The sequence below is a fragment of the Lynx canadensis genome, chromosome E1, assembly GCF_007474595.2.
Source record: "Lynx canadensis isolate LIC74 chromosome E1, mLynCan4.pri.v2, whole genome shotgun sequence".
NCBI lineage: Eukaryota > Metazoa > Chordata > Mammalia > Carnivora > Felidae > Lynx > Lynx canadensis.
Genome location: NC_044316.2, coordinates 42,587,090 through 42,608,330, shown reverse-complemented (window position 1 = coordinate 42,608,330; position 21,241 = coordinate 42,587,090). Strand labels below are relative to the sequence as shown.

At 58.0% G+C, this 21,241-nt stretch overlaps 1 protein-coding gene across 7 annotated transcripts in view; it reads left to right on the top strand.

The window, feature by feature from the left end:
- The window catches only part of ARHGAP27 (Rho GTPase activating protein 27), a 31,853-nt gene extending 17,124 nt beyond the window's left edge, over positions 1 to 14,729 (top strand). For 3 of the 7 annotated variants that reach the window (XM_030295330.1, XM_030295334.1, XM_030295333.1), the window contains 14 exons: positions 5,162 to 5,566; positions 5,889 to 6,071; positions 6,308 to 6,388; positions 6,461 to 6,544; positions 6,895 to 6,962; positions 7,398 to 7,488; positions 7,954 to 8,058; positions 10,366 to 10,464; positions 11,608 to 11,713; positions 11,860 to 11,967; positions 12,041 to 12,379; positions 12,492 to 12,626; positions 12,773 to 12,878; positions 12,997 to 14,729. In XM_030295330.1, the coding sequence (XP_030151190.1) occupies positions 5,162 to 5,566; positions 5,889 to 6,071; positions 6,308 to 6,388; positions 6,461 to 6,544; positions 6,895 to 6,962; positions 7,398 to 7,488; positions 7,954 to 8,058; positions 10,366 to 10,464; positions 11,608 to 11,713; positions 11,860 to 11,967; positions 12,041 to 12,379; positions 12,492 to 12,626; positions 12,773 to 12,878; positions 12,997 to 13,174 (2,088 nt within the window). In that variant the 3' untranslated portion in view covers positions 13,175 to 14,729. Of the gene's footprint in view, positions 1 to 1,330; positions 1,516 to 5,161; positions 5,567 to 5,888; positions 6,072 to 6,307; positions 6,389 to 6,460; positions 6,545 to 6,894; positions 6,963 to 7,397; positions 7,489 to 7,953; positions 8,059 to 10,365; positions 10,465 to 11,607; positions 11,714 to 11,859; positions 11,968 to 12,040; positions 12,380 to 12,491; positions 12,627 to 12,772; positions 12,879 to 12,996 lie in introns of those variants that run through there. The other 4 variants (XM_030295336.1, XM_030295332.1, XM_030295335.2 and 1 more) reach the window with 4 other exon arrangements.
- Positions 14,730 to 21,241: the final 6,512 nt, after the last annotated feature.

Here is a 21,241-nt window from a genome sequence, read left to right as displayed (position 1 = left end):
CACTGAGGGCCCGGGTTCCCACACCTGCCTCCTCTCTCCCCTTTCCGGCCCCAGCTCCTCCCTGCTGCCGGCTCAGAGTTTCTGGCCACTCTGGAATGTACACAGGCTGTTCCCATCTCCTGGGCCTGGCTCCGTCCCTCTTGGTGACTTGTCCTGTGTGTGTGTGTGTGGACCATGTCCCTCAGGGTGGGGTCAGTGGGATGGGTCATATGTGTGACAAGTGGGAGGACTCCAGGCCTCTCTGCCTCTGGTGTTCCAGGCTTCTGAGCCCCACAAGGGACGGTAGGGGAGTGATACTAGAGCTTTGAGGGCAGAGTAGGGCCTAGGTCCCTGGCTTGCTGTGGATGTGGTCCGTCCAAATGTCCCACACCCCAAGCCTACACCACGCCTAGTTCCACTCGGACGTCCCTGTCCTGAGCCCGCGGTACGTGCAGGGAAGGAGTGGCCTGGGGGACATGGGCAGGGGAGAAAAGAGGGCCAGGGCTGGGGGCAGGAGGGTTACTGAAATGGGAGAGCAGAAGATAAGGGGTCTGGCATCCGGGATAGAAGGTGGGGGTCAGAGCCTGATCTGGGAGCTGGGCGGCCAGGGGGGAGACCCTCGGGTGTCGGAGCCGCTCTGAGAGTGTCAGGAAGACAAGGAGGTCCTTGGCTTGGAGGGGGTCGGCACCTTCTCACCAGGGACAGGCTGCGCCCGTGGTGCAGGACTGTGGTTTGGACACCCGATGGGAGGGTGAAGAGAGGAGAGACCCGGGGAAGCTGTTGGTGTAGGGTTGTGGGGGAGCTACATGCGTCTCGGTGGCCCAGGCTGGAGGAGACAGTCAAGGCGAGTAGACTGTGGTGTGGTCAAAATCCCTCCCGTTCCCTGTGTGGCTGGAAGACTCCAGACACTGGCTCTCGCTCTGATACCACATCTGCCCAGACCCCTTCCTCTTTGAGACGTCCCCCGCTCACCCCGCGACACACACACAAGCTTCCTCTTCCCCATCACATCCTCCCCGGGCCTGCGGGGAGCTGATGGCCACTCCGCATCCTGTCCATGCCAGCCCAGGCACCAGCACCCAACCGCCCCCTCTGCCTGCTCCCAGCCGCACAGCCTGCCCCTCCCCCACCTGTGGTCCCGGTGCCACCCTGCCCCACGGCTGTATCTGGCCTGGGACTCAGAACTTGCCAGTCATCAGAGCATAGCGCAGGAAGGCCGGTGTGTCCCTGGACACATAAAAATACCCCAGACCTGAGACACCACCCCCTTTCCCCCACCCCACCCTTTCTCAGGCAGTCTCTGTCTCAGGCTAGCACTTCCGCAGCCCTGACAGGAAATGGGCTGGAGGCTCAGCCTCCCGCCATCTCAAAGCAACTTCTTGTTTCCCCCTTGCCCCGTGCCAGCCCTGGGGTTGTGCCCCTTGGCTCCACCCCTGAAGCCTTCCCAGGGCTCTGTCCCAGCAGCTCAGTGGGGACAGGATGGTGGACATGATTGCCAAGCTGACCAGGAGGCAGAGTCGGGCCCTGCGGGGACAGGTAGGGGACCGTGGCGTTTGGGGGCAAGCTTGGCCTCTGATGGGGAGGGCTGAGGGCGTCTGGCCTGTTAGGAGCTGGGTGAGCTGGGTTTGGGGGCAGGACATCTCCCAGATTTGGGGGGACTCCTCCCTTCTTGCCTCTTTCCTTTTCCAAGGCCTTGCCGGTCTGAGAGGGGCTGTGGAGGGGCGCTGAGACCCGGTGATCGGTGATCGGTCATCGGTGATCGGTGGAAGAGGGGAAGAGGGGCAGGCCTGCCACCTGTTTGCGGGGAGGGGAGGGAACTGGAAACGGGGTGCTGGGGGGCCGGGCAGCTGGGTGTGGTGAGAGCCAGGGCGCCTCTTAGCTCTGTCCTTGGGCCTGAGGTGGGAGATCACTTCCCCTTTCCTACTTGGAAAACATACGTGTCTCTGTCATGATTGGGGTCTGGGCCTCAAGAGCTGTTGGTGCCCTAGTCAGGGTCTGTTGATGGGCTGCGACGGGGTGTCGTCTGGGCCTCCAGGAGCTGTGGGCAGGGGGGCGCCGGGCCCTGCTCTAACCTGGGCGAGCCTCCCCTTGAAGGCCAGAGGGCACGGAGAGACTGGCCCCACCTGGCTTCCAGTCTGATCCTGGCTGTGGCTCTGCCAGGAGAGGAAAATGCCTCTATCTTAGCACTGTGAGGGTTCTGCAGAGAGTTCTAGAGTTTGAAGGGGCCTCAGGGCTGCAGTACCCCTAACTGCTCACCTCCAGTGAAGGCCCCTTAACTACCCCCTGAAGCAGCCCCAATCCTTAGAATGTGCTTCCTTCCAAGGAACCCTGCCCTCTGCTCCCACCAGGCCTCTGATCTGCAGTCCAGAGCCCCACAAGGTGATTCTGTATCTTCCCTTCCTTGTGACAGCCCTGTCGTGCTGGGGGCCTACACATCTACCCCTGTATCTCCTCTACCTGCTAGGGCTGTTCCTTGTGCAAGATCCCCATCAACCTGACCAGCCCGGGACTCCCCGAGGACACACAGCCAAGTCTAGCAGCCTGCCAGTGGAAATCCCCAGTCCAAAGAGCCTGGCTCCTTCCTTAGCTCACCCACCCCCCATATGACCCTCCAGCCTCAGTGGGTCCAGCTGGGGTGGGTAGGAGGTGCGTCTAGTCCTCCCAAGGAGTCTCCTGGCTCCTGTGCCGAGCCCTCGTTCCCAGAAAGTCCCTGCTCAAAGCTAACTCCCGTCTCTCCTGTAGTGTCGGATATGTGTGTTTGTTGTCTGCTGTGAAATGTAGCATGGAATTGACCCGGGTACTCTAGCAGTAAGTATCCTTGGTGGATCGGCTGTGTGCTTCAGGGCAGCGGGCTGCCTGCTAGAGGGTGACTGAGGAGGGTTACATCATCCTGGATCCTGCTCTCAAAAACCTCCTGCCTTTTGGGGTCAGAGGAGGTAGGCAGACAGGTGGACGATGAACTGGCCAGCAGAGCAGAACGCCACCAGGCCGTAAATGGAGCCCGGCTCTCCAGGATGTTTGGAGCTGGGGACCAGCAGAGGAGCAGGATTTGGGTAGGCAGGGAATGTTCTAGGCTGGGGGACCGACTGGAGCGAAAGTACAGCGATAGGAAGATGCCTTTTGTGTGTGTGGGGAGGGTCAGTGGGCGGGTGTGGGTGGAATCCAGGTTGCCCAGGAGGGCTGCAGTGGGCACAGCGAAAGGAGAAGTGGGGTGGAGGGTCCTGTCTCAGCCACACAAGGGCTTCTGGGGTGAGGGAGAGGAGTGAGAAACTGATGTATCCAACTCTTCCTCCTCCCTCCGTGCCTGGGACCTGCCACCGGGTGCTCTCAGACTGCAACACTATCTCCTCGTTAGCAGTAATCATCCCTGACGTGCTGTGCATTTCACTCAGAACCCTGCTCGGCTCCCTCCCCACTCCCCGGCCATTTACCCGAGCTGCTCAATAGGGATTTGGGTCCGTTTGTTCACTGCTGCATTCCCAGTGCCTAGGACAGGGCCTGCACGGAACAGGTGAACCTTCGTGGGACAAATGAATGGATTTTTAGGCACCTACCTAAGGCCTGGGGAGAAGCCACCTTGACAGGACTTGCTTCCCCTCTTGGGGAGTTTACAGTTCAGTGAAGGCATCACAGCAACAGAGGAACTTCTGTGATTAGAAAAGGAGCGGGGGTGGGGGGGGGTTGGTTATTATTACAAAATTTTGAGAAAAGCTTAAAGAAGAAAAGAGAAAAGTTTAAAGAAACAAATAAAAACAAACCCAATCCCTATAATTACACTGCCCAGAGATAACCTCTGTTAGCATTTTGGAGGGTTTCTGAAAACACATAACTGGAACTATCTGCTGTTTACCGTGTCGAAATCTGCATTTCCCTCATAGCATTATATGTTCTTAGAAAACAGTATTAATCTCGTGCTACTCTGCGGACTGGGGTTTGATAATGTGGCTATCTATCTCTCCGGTGGGCTGAGGGTGCTAGGCTGTGGTGGGCACACAAGAGGAAGCTCAGGAAGGGCCTTGAACCTGACACCTGAGCTGAGTCCTGAGTCCTCCAGGTGAGAAAGGGGCAGGGATGGGCCTAGGCAGGCTGTGATAAAAGACACAGGAGAGAGGGTGGGACCTCCTGCAACTGCATACTAGGGCTACTGGAGCGTAAAGTTCAAGGCAAAGGGCCAGGAATGGCAGGAAATCAGACGGAAGGCAGGCAGGTGGGACAGACTTTGCCCTGCAGGTGGCAGAGAGCGGTAAGGGTGTTAAGCATGCCCTGACTTACATTCTGTGTGAAGGGAGTTTCCAGCCCACCTCACTTTTCTTTGGAGGGGGAAGAGGGCCTCACCTTTCTTTGCTCCTCCTTCCTCCCTCCCATCTGGCTCTCCCCACTCTTTCCCTTCTCTGCAATTGGTTCCGAGGACTGCAAAACCCACATTCAGGAAGTTCCAGTCTCAGATCCAGAGGCAGTACTGATTCCAGTCCCGGATCTTTCTGGGCCAGGAAGGAAGAAGGGGAGGGGGCTGTAGAATGCAGCAGGGCCCTGCCCCTGTGTGACCTGAATGGGAGAGGAAAAGGAATGGGTCTGAGGCCATGTCTCTATTCCTGCCCAACCGGTTGATTCGCGCTCCCCTCCCCGCCCGGGTCTAGTGCACACTGAGCGCACAGCCGGGAGAACTGTTATCGATATTTTATTATTGTTAATAAATAATGTAACTGCCCTAGGCCTCTGGGACACCTCATACTTTACAATGCATACTTTACAATGCACTTTCAAGAATATTTCCTCATTCTTGGGGCGCCTGGGTGGCTCAGTCGGTTAAGCGGCCGACTTCAGCTCAGGTCATGATCTCAGGTTAGTGAGTTCGAGCCCCGCGTCGGACTCTGTGCTGACAGCTCCGAGCCTGGAGCCTGCTTCGGATTCTGTGTCTCCCCCTCTCTCTGTTCCTCCCCCGCTCATGGTCTCTCTCCTTCAAAAATAAATAAAAACATTAAAAAAAAAAAAAAGAATATTTCCTCATTCTCTCTTCACTACAATTTCCGGACCGGACCGGCAGCCGGCGGAACAGACGCGGCGGGGTGGGGAGGGGGTGCGCTCTGACTTGCCAAAGGTCACCCAGATGGCAAGTGGCCGAATCGGGACTGTCTGACTCCGGAGATGCCCTGAAGGTCACGTCCCCTCCCTCCTCCCACAGGTGGACGACCCCTCTGAGCCCGTGTACGCGAACGTAGAGCGGCAGCCTCCGGCCACTTCGCCCGGCGCCACCGCGGCCCCCCGCCCCCAGGCGTGGGAGACGCACACGGACGCGGGCACCGGGCGCCCCTACTACTACAACCCGGACACGGGCGTGACCACCTGGGAGTCGCCCTTCGAGGCTGCTGAGGGCGCCTCCAGCCCGGCCACCTCCCCGACCTCGGTGGGCAGCCGCGAGAGCCTCGAGACAGACTGGGGCCAGTACTGGGATGAGGAGAGCCGCAGGGTGTTCTTCTACAACCCGCTGACGGGCGAGGCCGTCTGGGAGGACGAGCCCGACGACGAGCCCGAGGACGACCTGGAGATGCAGCCGGGACTGAGCCCGCTCAGCCCCAGGGACCAGAGGGTGAGGGGGCGGGGCCTGGCCGGGGTGGGCGGGGTCTCTTTGGGCCTCTGCCCCCCGCCCCTTGCTGCCCACGACGCCCGAGAATGAGGGAGGGGGCGGGGCCTGGCCGGGATGGGCGGGTGGCTTTAAGGGGCTTTAAGGGACCCCTGGATAAGGGAGGGGCGGGGCCAGGGCGGAGTAGCTCTGAGGGTCTCAGACCCCACCTCCTGCTCCCCGCAGCCCCCAGACTGCTGGTGAGGGGACGTGGCCTGGCCTGAGGGGGCGGGGCCAGGGGTCTGTACTGGCTCTGAGACCCTCTGACTCCGTTTTCTGTACCCTGCAGCCCCCTACCCCTGAGACGGACTACCCCGAGTCGCTGACCAGTTACCCCGAGGAGGACTATTCCCCCGTGGGCTCTTTCAGTGAGCCACGGTCCGCCTCTCCCTTGGCCACGCCCCCCGGCTGGTCTTGCCACGTGAGCCCCGAGGGGCAGACGCTCTACACCAACCACTTCACCCAGGAGCAGGTAGGGGCAGCGGGCAGATGGGCACAGACAGCCCCTGGGTCACTTCTTCAGCTCTTCCTCACCAGGAGCTCCCCTTAACATCATGAACTGCAGCTCCTGAGCAAGCTCCAAGAACCGCCCCCCCCCCCCACCGTCTTCTGCACCTGACCCTCCGGACTCCTGGGGGCTATATTGGGAAACTTTTCCTCCCCTCCCATGAGCCGGGCTTGGAGCCCTGACCATCCCTCTCCCCACAGTGGATGAGGCTGGAGGACGAACGCGGGAAGCCCTACTTCTACAACCCAGATGACGACTCGGTTCAGTGGGAGCTGCCCCAGGTAACTAACTGGGAAAGCGAGAGTCCTGGGGAGAAGGGAGGGCATTATACCTGACACTGTTTTACTCCCCAGGTTCCTGTCCCTGCCCCTCGAAGCATCTGCAAATCCAGCCAGAACAGTGAGACCCCAGCCCAGGCCAGCCCCCCTGAGGAGAAGGTAAAGGAAAGAGCATGTAGGCCCTAGCAGAAGAAATCGGGGCTTCCTGGAGGTCGTGGGGCCTGGGGCGGGGTCGGGCATGTCACCTCCATAGGCCCCAGCACTAGCCTGAGCTGAATGAACCTGGATCTGGGTTATCCTGGGCCCAGGTTTGGGTGAGGTTGGGAGCCGGGAGGAAATCTCTCCTGCTGGGGTGGGAGCAGGCACCCCACCAGCAGCAGCAGCAGAAAAGGGTCAGTGATGACTCAGGCCCCGCCTGGAAGGAGTTGCCGGCTGTTGGGGAGACTAGCCCCTGCCTGCCCTGTGGCTCAGCCCCTTAACCCCATCCTCTTTCCCTTTGTCTTTCTAAGATCAAGACCCTGGACAAGGCCGGTGTGCTGCATCGCACCAAGACGGTGGACAAAGGAAAGCGGCTCCGGTGAGAGCCTGTCTGCGTTCAGACTAGGGCAGGGCGGGCCTTAATTAAGATGACATTTACTGAGCACATCCCATATCGAGGCTTTTATTTTTTTTTTTTTAAGTTTATTTATATAAGCAATCTCTACAGCAAATGTGGGGCTCGAACTCACAGCCCCGAGATGAAGAGTCAGTTCCATATGCCAGGCTCTTGTTAATCTTCATAGCAACTTTCTAAGAGGTCCCGTGAGGACACACTGAGGCACTGAGAGATAGTGACTTCCCCAGGGTCCCTTGGCCACCACGTGTTAGAACTGGGAGTCCAGCCCTCACGGTTGGGTACCCCAAGCTGAGCTGTGTTCTTAAGCTCTGTGCCCCGCTCCTGTGGGTGGAAGGGGGCCTCAGCCCAGGGCCCAGTGCAAGCTTGGCTACCCCCCACTTCCCCACCCCCACCTAGGAAGAAGCACTGGAGTGCCTCCTGGACGGTGCTGGAGGGTGGCATCCTGACTTTCTTCAAGGACTCCAAGGCCTCAGCTGCAGGCGGCCTGGTAAGGCCCAGGCCCCGGGACAGAGACCATCCCATCTGCTTCTGATTCCTGCGGCTCTTTACCTGATCTGGCTTGTCTAAGGCTAGGTCTGAGACAGTGGAATATGAGTGCCAGCGGAGCTGGGCCTTGGCAGGGAGTGACGACAGCAGATTCAGCCCACGACAAGTGCTTCCAGCCACCCTGGGCATGGGGAGCAGTCCTTGAGGGTGGCCTCCCCAGCCTGGTGGGCAGGCAGACTGGGGACTGGGCACACCTGCTCCTGGGGATGAGAGCTGTGCTCCTTTCTCCTTTCCTCCTGGGTGAGCAGGCAGCAAAGGACCAGCCAGTCCAGGATCCCTAGGTTCTAGGAACCCCTGGGCCCGCTTTCCCTATCCTGTCCCTGGAGCCAGGAGCCCTGGCAGGCCTGTCTGAGCTGAGGGCTCCTGGTAACTGTGCTCCCCCCAATCCTTCTCCCCTCTCCCACAGAGGCAGCCTCCCAAGCTCTCCACGCCTGAGTACACAGTGGATCTGAGGGGGGCCTCTCTCTCCTGGGCCCCCAAAGACAAATCTAGCAGGAAGAATGTGCTGGAGGTGAGTGATAGGGGTTGGGAGAAGGAGAAGGGGCTTACTGATGGCTTGAGACCCTCATTAGGCAAGCCTCAAGAAGGGGGACCTGGGGAGAGTGGGACTGGAATTCTCAGGGCTCAAAGCCAAAGTTGCCCCCACCCCGGGCATCCGCCCACAGCGTTTCTGGCATCACGGATTCTGCAGTTCCCTCTCCAGGAACTGGGTTCAAGTTCTTGGCCCCAAAACGCTGTTGAGAAGCAGGGGTCTCTGTGGAATGAAACTCATGCCTAGAAAGGCGGCCCTCATCCTAGACAGGAGATTCGCTGTCCCCCACTACTCACTTAAACAGGCTGATCAGAGCCCAGCTTCCAGCTGAACTGAGTCCTCAGTGAATAAGTTGGGTCCCCAGTTTCCCAGGCTCCCCTAGCAGGAAGCAGAGGCCACGTGGGGCCCAGGCAAGGACCCTTATGGTACCACACATTCCACTGCCCACATGTGGTCTTGCTTTGAAACTACCTTTACCCTCACCTCCGTCCCCAAAAGTTCTGAGGCAGCTCACAACAAGAACACGTGTGGTGAGCTGGTAAAATCCACTGAAAAGCCAGCACCAGCCACAACAAGTCAGAGGAAGGGGTCAGTGTGGAGAGGCATCAGGAGGCAGCTGATGTACAGGTGCTAGGTTGTTGCTAAAAAAAAAAAAAAAAATCAGTTACATAGTTCTTATTGATGAGGGAGGGGTCTTTCCCCAATTTTGAGGGAAATCAAAGCTCTTTCCTAACCCTTAGCTCTTTTTTTTAATGTTTTATTTAATTTTCAAGAGAGAGAGAGTGGGGGAGAGGTGGGGGGGGGGGGCAGAGGATCTGAAGTGGGCCCTGAGCTGACAGGGTGATAGCAGCAAGCCCGATGCAGGGCTCGAATCATGAACCGCGAGATCATGACCTGAGCTGAAGTTGGACGTGCAAGTGACTGAGCTGCCCAGGCGCCCCGGCTCTTTTTTTTTTTTTTTAATTTAATTTATTTATTTGGAGAGAGAGAGAGCGTGCACATGTGTGTGAGTGGGGAAGAGGCAGAGGGAAAGGGAGAGGGAGAGAGAGAATCACAGGCTCCGAGCTGTCAGCACAGAGCTCCGACGCGGGGCTCGAACTCACAAACTGTGAGATCGTGACCTGAGCAGAGATCAAGAGTCAGACACTTAACCAACTGAGCCACCCAGGCGCTCCCCCTAACCCTTAGCTCCCGAAGCAATTTTTAGTGTGGAGCTCCATTCTAGTTTAGCTGCTTCAGGTAACATGAGAAAAGCCACGAGCATAACCTCACCATTCAGCTCAGAAAATGCAGTTCTGCAAGGCACTTGAGTATGTAGTCTTCACCAAGCTTCATGCAGTTCTAGAACCAGTGTTATCCACAGAGCAGGCTTGGAAAACCAGTTTGATCTCATGAGCTACTCTGCTCAGTCAGTCCGTCTGGAGCCTTCTCCAGGTTTAGCAGCGTCAAGTGCTGTGACCAATTAGCAATGTCTGTCACGGGTGCCAGACCGGAGAACGTCACTTTGCTGTGCATGTCCCTTCCCTGACCTAAAGGGACGTCCTTCAACCAGTGCTCTATAAATGTCGTCCCTCTGACTTGGCTTTTGATGAAAGCTTCTGAATAAATGTTTCTGAGCTGTCTTTTCTGGCAAGAACTGGAAGGCAGATGGTACTTGTGGAAGTTATTCAAGCTGTTGGAAAGGCTGACAGTCTTGAACGGAAGCGGAGGAGCCCCCTGCTTCTGCTTCTTGGCCGCAGGTGGCCATCCTCCCTCCATTCAGGGGTGGCCTGCAGGCTCCTCTAGGATTTTTCTCAAGAGACAGCCCCAGATTCTATATCATGGCCAAGGTAGTTGGGCCCGGCAAATTTTCACAGCCAGTCTTCCTTGTCACTCCAGAGCCACAGGAAACTTCAGTAATAGTCCTCCAAAAACAGCTAGTTTGGGGCAGCTCAGCTTGCCTGTGCATTCAACAGGATGAACGTTTTGTGAAATCTGTTGCTACGTATACGTACAATATAGCCTTTCCTTCCCTATGAAACTTTCAGATATGAATGGATGTTGTTTTGAGAGGCCCCTGGTCTGCCCATCTGTAACAGATATGCTGTCACTTACTGCATAAGGCATTCCAAAGTGGAATGCCTCGGCCCCCAGGGTGAGGCCCTTGCTCTATTATGCCTTCAGTTCCTGGGGACAAGGACAGATCATCTCCACCATTTCTCTGCCCCTCCCCCTCCCCCTGCTAAGGCCTTGCTCCGGGGTAGACCCAGGGAACCAGAGATGACTGAGTGACTTGTGTCTCTCCAGCTACGGAGCCGAGATGGCTCAGAGTACCTGATCCAGCACGACTCAGAGGCCATTATCAGCACCTGGCACAAGGCCATCGGCGAGGGCATCCAGGAGCTGGTAAGCAGAGCCCGGGGGCCTCTGGGGCTGGTGGGTCGGCCATTACACAGAGCAGCTGGGCCCACTGTGGGTCGGGCATCTGAGGATAAATGTCCCTCCCTGCAGATGGGCCGCCGAAGAAATAGTCTCTCATAAGTAGGCAAATCCAGCCTGTGGGGTTGCAGGGGTTGGCCCTGCAGGAGGGTTCTCCTAGGGGTGGAGACACAGCCTAGAGGAATGTCCTGTTTCAAGGGAGGCTGGAAGAAAAGTAAGTATCCAAGAAAGAGCCTCTGTACTAGAACGACAGGCTAAAACCACAAGATAAAATTTTAAGCTATTAAAATTTTTTTTTTTAAATTTTTTTTTTTTCAACGTTTATTTATTTTTGGGACAGAGAGAGACAGAGCATGAACGGGGGAGGGGCAGAGAGAGAGGGAGACACAGCATCGGAAACAGGCTCCAGGCTCTGAGCCATCAGCCCAGAGCCCGACGCGGGGCTCGAACTCACGGACCGCGAGATCGTAACCTGGCTGAAGTCGGACGCTCAACCGACTGCGCCACCCAGGCGCCCCTAAAATTTTAAAGTTAAAGAAGAGTCGACTATTTTTTTAGGTTCAAAAAATTAATTACATAGAGTTAGGACAGACCTCCTCTGACAGCTATTCACCTGGGAACAACCTGGGGCCTTTTGACCCTCGTTTCCCTAGGAGCCAGCAGGGGGGTACAGAATTTGGCTGTATTACTAGAGGTAGGAATCCAGATCTAGGGCGGTGATGCTGGTGCAGTTGTGGGCAGTGCGGAGGCCTCAGCTGGAACTGCAAATTCAGAACCAGGAGCCACATACTGAGGAATGCTAACCTAGTGGAGTGTGCACAGAGGAGCTAGGAAAATACGGGAAACGGGGGCCAGGATAAGAAAGAGTGGGAGAGAACAGGATAACTGTCTCCAACAGCTGAAGGGCTTCCAAGCAGCCAAGGGAGGTGAAGTTTCTGAGATTCCCCTGGTGGAAGGAGGTCAGGGGATGTTAACTGGGGAAGGGAACAACAGGGCACTCTGCCTGGGAGTCACCAGAGCCGCTGGGAGGGGCGTCGGGGTCCCCGCCCCAGCCCAGATGGACCTCCAGCTGGCACCGGGCTCTGCCAATCTGAGGCCCCGTGATTCCAGTCCGCAGACCTGCCCCCGGAGGAGGAAAGCGAGAGCAGCAACGCGGACTTCGGGTCCAGGGAGCGCCTGGGAAGCTGGCTGGAGGGTGAGGCGCGGCCCACTGCAGGTGCGCGGTGGTGGGGGTGGGGGGCGGAGGGCGTCTCCTGGGGGCGGGGGTGGGGTGGAACAGGGGACGACCCACCCGGCCAGTCCCGGCGCCACCGAGCGACTCGGGCGCCACCGAGCGACTCGGCCCCGCATGCCCATGCCCAGGCGCAGCCACCGCGGAGAGCGACCTGAGCAAGGTCCGGCACAAGCTCCGCAAGTTCCTGCTGAGGCGGCCCACGCTGCAGTCGCTGCGGGAGAAGGGCTACATCAAAGGTACGGGAGGGAGCCGGCGAGCGCGGCGCGGGCGGCTGGGGGGCCGGGCAGCGCTCACGGGCCTCTCCCCCAGACCAGGTGTTCGGCTGCGCGCTGGCCGCGCTGTGTGAACGCGAGAGGAGCTCGGTGCCGCGCTTCGTACAGCAGTGCATCCGCACCGTCGAGGCCCGGGGTACGCGCGGCGCCCGGAGGCCTCCCTCCGGGGCCGCTTGGCGGAGAGCCCTGGGCGGGCGCAGGGCGGCGGAGGGAGAACGGGAGCCCCTGGGTAGGAGCCATAGCGGGAGCTTTAGACCCATCCCACCAAACCCGAGGTCAGCGCCTCCGTCTGCCCCAGGGCTGGACATCGACGGCCTGTACCGCATCAGTGGAAACCTGGCCACCATCCAGAAGCTGCGCTATAAGGTGGACCACGGTGAGGCCCGTCCTCCGTCCCCGACCCCAGGGCCTGAAGGCGCAAAGGGGTGCTAACCGCCTCTTCCTCCACCCCCCCCCCCAACCTTCCTTTCCCCATCGCCGTGTGGCAGATGAGCGCCTGGACCTGGAGGACGGGCGCTGGGAGGACGTCCACGTGATCACCGGCGCCCTGAAGCTCTTCTTTCGAGAGCTGCCGGAGCCCCTCTTTCCCTTCTCGCACTTCCGCCAATTCATCGAGGCCATCAGTGAGCGCCTGGGGGAGGTGGGGGGGACGGGGTGGGGGTGGGGCCGGCCTGCCTCGGGCACCCCCTTGGCTGGACCCCGCCCCCACTCTCCCCACTGGGACTCAGCCCCTCCGTTCCCCTGGCCGAGCCGACCCTCCCTTCCCTAGAGCTGCCGGACCAGGCCCAGCGCGGCCGCCGTGTGCGGGACCTGGTGCGCTCGCTGCCCGCCCCCAACCACGACACGCTGCGGCTGCTCTTCCAGCACCTGTGCCGGTGAGCCGGACAGCCGCGCGGGAGTGGGGAGGCAGGTGCTGGCGGACCACCCCCCCCGCGCCCCCTCCAGCTCTGGGCCCTGATGGCCTCCGTCCCCACCCCACTCCCCCCCCTGCAGGGTGATCGAGCACGGCGATCAGAACCGCATGTCCGTGCAGAGCGTGGCCATAGTGTTCGGGCCCACGCTGCTGCGGCCCGAGGCTGAGGAAACCAGCATGCCCATGACCATGGTGTTCCAGAGTCAGGTGGTGGAGCTCATCCTGCAGCGGTGTTCAGACATCTTCCGGCCGCACTGACAGCCGACCCCACCCTCACCCCCGACGCTGGCGCTGCGGACCTGGGACTGGGGACCGCGACAGGGGTCCCACCATAGAAGCTGGACGGTTGGAGGCAGCTTGGCCAAACTCTTATCTGTGAGACCCGCCGCTTCCCATCGGTCCGCAGGCGGATGTGAAATCTGCGCCGCTGGGTGCAGTATGGTGACCCCTGGTGGGCAGTTTGCAAAATGTGATTCCCCCCGCACCCCACCCCCCCTCACCCACCGCCCTGGCCTGTCTTGTTTGGGGCTTCGTTGGGTTTGGTTCTTTATTACATAGACACCTACTGTGTGTGTGTGTGTGTGTGTGTGTGTGAGAGAGAGAGAGAGAGAGAGAGAGAATTGTGGGGGGTGAGTTTGATTTCCCAGATGGGCCATGCCCCAGGGGAGGACTTGGGGTGAGGGGCTTCTCAGCTTTTTCAGGCCTGCACCTGGTCAGGCCTTCAAGGACGCCCTCCCTGTGGGGCCCCGGCCCTGTGTGGGTCATGAAGCAGCAACATACACCTTCCTTCCTTCCCCGCTGCCCTGCCTTGCCTCAGGCGCAGCTCCTGCCTGACTCTCAGTGGCTGACTGTGGGCCATTTTCATCTGCTTCCCTGATCCAGGCCTCTGCCCTCCCTGATCCACTCGTGTTCTGAGCAAGGGTTCTCCATATTCGCTAAGCGCATACCCTGAGCTGGCCACCTGCCATGCACCGTTTCCACACACAGTCCCGTTGTACAAATGAAGAAACCGAGGCAGAGGCAAAGTGACTTGTTCAGGGTCCCGTGGGGGTGATGGGTCGGACTGCCCAGCTCAGGCTCCTCTCGCAGCACAGCACAGCCTCCCAGGAGGCCCTTTCCTCCAAGCTATCCCTCTCCTCCAAACCCCATCTTGGGCTTACGGGGAAAGCCAAAGAAATGAAGGTAGGCTCTGTCTGGGCCTTGGGAGACCCTCAGGGCAGAGGGGAAACCCGCCCCAGCTGGGGGAGGGGGAATTAGCACTGGCAACGGATCCCCAGCCCCTCTCAGCGCCCTGGCCGCCCGGCACGCCTGCCTGGCGCCCACCTGGTCATAAAGAGCTGGGAGAGGCCTGCAGGGTTGGGGGAAGGGGTGGGTACAGCCTCTGGAAAGGGAGCGTGAGCCCCAGGGGCAGCAATGCCCTCTCCCTCCTCATACACAAACCACCTCAGTTTGTGGGTCTCGCCCCACCCTCCACCCCCCTCCCCAGCTACGGTTCATTTCTTCGACAAACAATAGGAACTGATATTTATTGACATTTGCGCCACGCCAAGCATTTCACCCGGATCGTCTCAGTTTCTCACAGCCAATATTTATTGTCTGCTCCTCCGCGCCGGGCACTGTGCGCTGGGGCGGGGGTGCCACCCACGCCACCGCTCTGGTGGAGCACCTGGCCCGGTGGCCGACCCAAGCCCACCTCACATGCCAGCAGGGCCGGGACAAGAGTACAAACGGAGGCCTCACCCCATGCATCGAAATATTGTAAAGTTACAAATCAAGATATAACTGTTAAATAAAAATATGTTCTATTCTCCTACTTTGGTAAATACACGTTCATAATGACCTAATGACCAGGTTCCAATGTAAACTTCTGTGACTCTTCTGAGTTCTGTGCCCGGTGTGTTGGCACGAGAAGAGCTGGCTCCTGCTGTCCTGTGGCCACCCGCATGGTCCACCCTTAAGGGAATGGGCCTGGGGCCACTCGGGCAGGGAATTCTGGGGTCTTGCATATCGGGAGCAGGGCCCAAAGGGAAGGGCCTGGGCTCCAAGGGGTCCCACAGATTCCTCATCCTGTGGGGAGAGAGAAAGCGGGTCAAGAGTAGAACCTTCTAAAGAGGAGGATCCACAGCCGGGCAAGGATTCCTCTCACCCAGGCCTAAGGACAGAACTAAACAGAGGTTAAACAACTGATTACGTGGTTACATTATTGTGTACAAAAGCTAAGAAAAAACGCAGGGTGCCCTAAAGGCGTGTCACTCGGGAGTGGCTGTCCCTCAGGAGCCTGAGATGCTTCTGCAGAAGCCCCATTTGAGCTAAGCACTAAAGAATCAAGAGACATCAACAAGATGAGGACTTAAGGGAAGGGTGTCCAGCCAGAGGAACAGCATGTGCAAAGGCTCTGAGGCAAGAAGGCTTGTGGAGAGAACAAAATCTGAAAAGACGGGGTGCCTGGGTGGCTCAGTCAGTTAAGCGTGTTGACTTCAGCTCAGGTCAGAATCTCCCGGTTGGTGGGTTTGAGCCCCACGTCAGGCTCTGTGCTGACAGCACGGATCCTACTTGGGATTCTCTCTCTCTCCCTTTCTCTCTGCGCCACCCCCCCCAAATAAACTTTTAAAAAATCTGAAAAGACCATTGTGACTAGAGCCCATACAACCAGTGAGCATGTATGAGAGGTGACGCAGGAAAGGCAGGCAGGGGACAGGGTGTGCCTGTGAACGGGGCAGGGGCGGGGGGGGGGGGGGAGGGGCTGTGGCAGGAGGACCCTTGGGCAGGGAGGTCTTGGGAAGCATCCGCTCCCCTGACCGTCCTCACCCCACCCCAGGCTCCTGACCCTGTCGACGCCTTGGTGAGCAGGCAAGGTAGCAGCAGGCAGAGAATTTCCAGAATCAGTCACCGGGAGGAGCTTCAGAAATCACCCACTGCCAATGAGGAACCTCCTAGAGAGACGATGTCCTAACTCACCTGAGGTCACATGGCAGCTTGGTGACAGAGCCCTGCCCGGAGCTTCAAGTGTGGGCTCCGCCATAAATCCTCAACACCCCGCACAGGGCACGGGAGCACGGCAGGTGCTCCCTGAATATATTTGGAACGAATTGGATTGTGTCTGGAGACACAAAGAAAGATACATAAAAATAGTAGCTGCCCTCTTGAAGCACCAGCTGGTTGGGAGACAGACCTAAAAATAAGGGACAGTAGCGCCGCTGATAAGGGCTGTCACTGAGGGCTCTCTCCCCAGCCTGCACCCTCTGAGCAGATGCTCCAGATCCTGCTATAGCCGGGCATCTGCCCCCGAAGCTGCCCCAGAAAAAACCAGTGCCCGCCTGGTTGCCAAGCCCTGTGGACAATGCCCAGTCCTCACGCAAGTGGACACGTGAAGTGCCTATTGTCCCCCCACGAAGCACGCCGCTCCTCCGCCTGCCGCCTCGTGGGTCTCTGCCCACTCTGGAAACAGCGATGCCCCCTTGGGGGGGTGGTGCCGTCAGCCCATTGCTCTCTCCCCTCCACCCTCCCTAAGGGCCCTCATCCATTCCTTTCTGGGGACTCAGTCACCAGGCCCACACGTGGGTCACCCAAAAATCTCTCGCCAGCCTGGACCCCTCTCCCCTGAGTTCCAAGTGCAAACGGCTGCCCGCGTGGATGGCTCCCAGACACCCTGAGAGCCACCTGCCTGCAGCAAAACTCTGAAAGCAGCCCTTCTCCCTGCTTCTGGGCCTCGCCCTCCACTTACCAGTCCCCTCCCCCTCCCCGCTGGTCCCTGTCTTCTACCTCCTGACTGCCTCCCGTCCCCCTCCCCCTCAGTCTCTCATCCGGGTGACCCAGCCAATTGCCCTGCCTTCCTCCCCTTCACCTGCCTCTTCCTCCTCCTCCTCTCAGCTCCCCCGTCCCTCCAGCTCTCAGCACATGGGCTCCGGGCATTTGCAATTGTGCTTCCCCACTAGGCTGCTGGCCAGCATGTCTTTATCCATCCCCTCACGGCCACATAAATACCATTGGATGGACATTCCTTTTTTTTTTTTTTTTTTAATATTTTATTTATTTTTGAGAGAGAGCGCGAGAGAGCATGCGAGCGGGGGAAGGGCAGAGAGAGAGGGGGACGGAGGCTCCGAGGCAGGCTCTGCGCTGACAGCAGAGAGCCCGATCTGGGGGCTCGAACTCGAACGGCGAGACCACGACCTGAGCCGAAGTCTGGCGCTTAACTGACTGCGCCGCCCCGGGCGCCCCTACATTTCTTTATGCGTTCACTAATCGGTGAACATTTGGGTGGTTTCCACTTTGGGGCTATTGTGAATGATGCTGCTGTCAGCCCTCGTGTCCAAGGTTTTATGTGGACACGCCGTGTCAGCGTGGGCTGCCGTAACAAAATGCCACAGACTGGGTGGCCCGGACAACAGAAACTTTCTCACAGCTCTGGGGCTGGAAGTCTCCGATCAGGCTGCCTTCCTGGCCTGCAAGACGGCTGCCTTCTTGCCGTGTGCTCACGGGGCAGAGAAAGAGAGAGAGAGATCATCTCTTCCTTGTCTTACAGGGACACGAATCCCATCGTGGGGGCCCCCTGTCCTCCTGGGCCCTACCTCCAAGTATCACCACATTGGGAGTTAGGGCTTTGGCCTATGAATTGCAGGGGTGGGGGGGTGGGGGCGGTGAACACAATCATTCAGACCGACCACGGATGTCTTAATTCCCTGGGGTACCCACCCAGGCGTGGACTCGCTGGGTCAGATGGTCACTCTACGTTTCACTTTTGGAGGAACCAAAACTACGGTTTTCTACGGTGGCTGAATCATTTTACACTCTCCCCAGCAACGTGTGAGGGTTTCTGTTCTCTCCCACCTTCCGCAACCACTGCCCCACAGACTCCTTCTCCTCAAACCTCTGGCCCTCCCCGCCTCCTCTCACTCTCGCTCTCCCTCTGGCTCTCTCGCTCTCGCTCTCTCTCCCTCTCCAGATGGCCTCACCTCTACCTCACAGAAATGATGGAAACCCTCAACATCCCACCAGCAAAGCTTACAGCTGGCTCACCGAATCCTCCCTCCCTTGCCTCCCGGCCCCCCCCCCCCCCCGGGTACCTCAGAGCAGACGTCACTCCAGGGCTCAGCTAATCTCCTCCCTTTTCCAGAAGGTAGCCACTATCACTGGCCACCTTTCTCTCCTCCTCACTGAACTGCTGTCTCAGGTGGGTCTCCCCAGGAAATGGAAAGAAGGAAGCTCACTGGGGAGCGGTCTCGGGAGCCACACCTGGTGGGGGAGGGGGTGGGGGATGAAGGCCACAGGATCAGGCTGAGGGGAAACTGAGCTGGGATACAGGCCCCTCCCAGCCTCCGCCGACCCCGCGGGCAGCTCTGGAGCTGGGACAGCCTCAGCGTTGTCCCACGTTGTGGCAAGGGGGCCAGACCTTTATTAACCACCTCGTCGTCCAGTCGCTGGATGAGGCCCGTCTTGGGAGGGGGGAGGGGGGAAGGCCCATGAATTTAGGCAAAGAGACTCTTCAGCCCAAGGCACGTCCTAGAGAGCGGCTCAGACGGGACCTGTCAGCAGTCAACCCCGCCACCCCTGGGGAACTAGGCGCCCGGAGCACCCACTGCAACATCTAGCCAGCTCTTTCCTCCCTCCATTTGCTGCCTTTGTTCATGCTTTGACCCCCACACACCATCAGACTCCTGAATTTCCCCCCTAAACTTCCCAACGATCCCACCTCGATAACTGCTGGACGTTGGGGGTCCTCGTATCAGCCGTTCCCTTGGGAGCACCGGTCTCTGCTGACCACCCTCTCCTTGGAAACATTCTCTTGCTCTTGGCTGGCACACCGCCACCTCCCCCTGGGCCTTCCCACTCCGGCCACAGCACTCATTCCCTTCCGCCCAGCTGGAAAGGTCAGCGTCCTCGGACCCAGCGCCTCCTCTCCCTCTGTACTCGCTCCCTGAGTGACGCGACCCACACCCACGGCATCGGTGCCTCGCTCGTCCATAGCCCCAGGCCTGACTGCTCCCAGAAGCTCCAGACCCCTGTGTCTCCCTAACAACCTGACATCTGCCTGCGCCCGTCCTCAGACTAGGTTCATGACCTTCCCCAAACCCAGCCCTCGCCCAGTGAAATGGCTGCATGACCCTCCAAGCTGGGCAAGTCAGAAACCTGGGGGTATGGCCTTCTCGCTCTTTCTCCCCCTCTCTCCACCCTCCACACCTGATCTATATCCCCGTTTTGTCAGTTCTACCTCTCACATCCACCCACTTCTCCAACGAGAGTCCCACCTAGTCTCAGGGGCTCACATCTCCTGCCTGGACCACTGCAGCAGCCTCCTAGCAACGCCCTCCCCCTTCCCACAACCTCTTTCCCCCACCCCACCCACGCTCGTTTAAAATGACAAACCTGAGGAGCGCCAGGGTGGCTCAGTCAGTTAAGCGTCCCACTTCAGCTCAGGTCATGATCTCAAGGTTCATGGGTTCGAGCCCCGTGTTGGGCTCTGTGCTGACAGCTCGGAGCCTGGAGCCCGCTTCAGATTCTGTGTCTCCCTCTCTCTCTGCCCCTCCCCTGCTCACACTGTGTGTGTCTCTCTCTCTCTCAAATATAAGTGAACATTAAAAAAAATTAAAATTAGGGGCGCCTGGGTGGCTCAGGTGGTTAAGCATCCGACTTCAACTCAGGTCACGATCTCGCAGTCCGTGAGTTTGAGCCCTGCGTCGGGCTCTGGGCTGATGGCTCGGAGCCTGGAGCCTGCTTCCGATTCTGTGTCTCCCTCTCTCTCTGCCCCTCCCCTGTTCATGCTCTGTCTCTCTCTGTCTCAAAAATAAATAAACGTTAAAAAAAAAAATTAAAATTACACACCTAATAGGGGCGCCTGGATGGCTCAGTTGGTTAAGCACCCGCTCTTGACCGCGGCTCAGGTCATGATCTCATGATTCGTGGGATCGAGCCCTGCGTGGGGCCTCTGCACCGAAAGTGTGGAGCCTGCTTGGGATACTCTCTCTCCCTCTCTCTCTCTGCCCCTTCCCTGCTTGCTCTCTCTCAAAATAAATAAATAAACTTAAAAAAAATAACAACCTGATTAACCTGATGATATCATCATCCTGCTTAAAAACGTTTCTGCTCATTTTAGGAAAAGACCACAAACTTTAACGTGGCCTCCAGGGCTCTGCCTGGTTTGTCCCCTGCGGGGTCCTTAGCTTCTCCTCGTGGGGCAGTATAGCTCAGTGGTTCAGAGCACGGGCTCTGGATTTGTCTGGAATCCCCTTTGTCTGGATTCAAACCTAAGCTCCACAATACCCCTGCTAGATGCTTCTGAGTAATTGACTCATCCCTCTGTGTCTTCGCATCTGGAAAATGGGGATGCCGATAGCAGTACCAATCTCCTAGGGTAATTGTGAAGATTACTTGAGATTCTACTTTTGAGGTTCTGAGAACAGAGTCTGGCCAGAGTAAACACTCAGTAAAAAACTTGCTGGACCTATGCCTTACTTGCTTTCCTGGTTTCTGCACTACAACTACACCTTTCCCAAAGGTTTCATGATCTTTCCTGCCCCAGGGCCTTTGCATGTGCTGTACCCTCTCTTCAGTTCTCTTTTCCCCTTTGCCTTCGTCATCTTTTTGCATTCTGCTCAGGTAACCTTTCCTTAGGCATCTCCTCCTAATACCCAGCTAGGCCAGCTTTCTTTGTTATACGTCGAGACCCACGTGTTTCTCTTATCTCAGTTTGTCATTTTATGATACATACCATGATTATTTATTGCTGTCTACCCTCTGTGGTCCTATAAACCTCAGTATCATCTTTGTATGCTCACCTTTGTAAGCCTAGCCCCAGCAGAGTGCCTGGGACGTGACAGGTATTCAATAAATACTTGTTGATGAGGCAATACATGAAAAAGCAGACAGCCAGAGTTCAAATCCCAGCTCTGTCACTTTCTATCAAGTGATCTGAGGCCGGCGGTTCACCTCAGTGTGCTTATCTGTAAGGTTAGGACATTCATGCTCACCTCGGAGACTTCTTACGATTATAAAGTGAGATGGGTGCAATGTACATGGCCCAGAAGCTGGTACAGGAACATTCGGGAGGCCATGTTATCTTCTTCATTCCTCAGGCCTGAGAATGGTCCTGGGTCCTGGGGTAAGAGAGCCTCAGCAGCAGGCCCAGGGGCGGCCAGAGGCAGAAGTGTCCTGAGGTCCCTCCATGTGCAGCCAGAATACCAGGAGGGCAGGACGGCACAAGGGACTGTGACCCTTTTGCTCCCCAGAGCTCCAGAGCAGCGTTTTTTCATGACTTGAGCCTGAGTCCCAGCAGTGCTATGGGAAGGCTCCATCTGGGGGCCAGAGCATCAGAAGAAGAGCGCCCCCTTC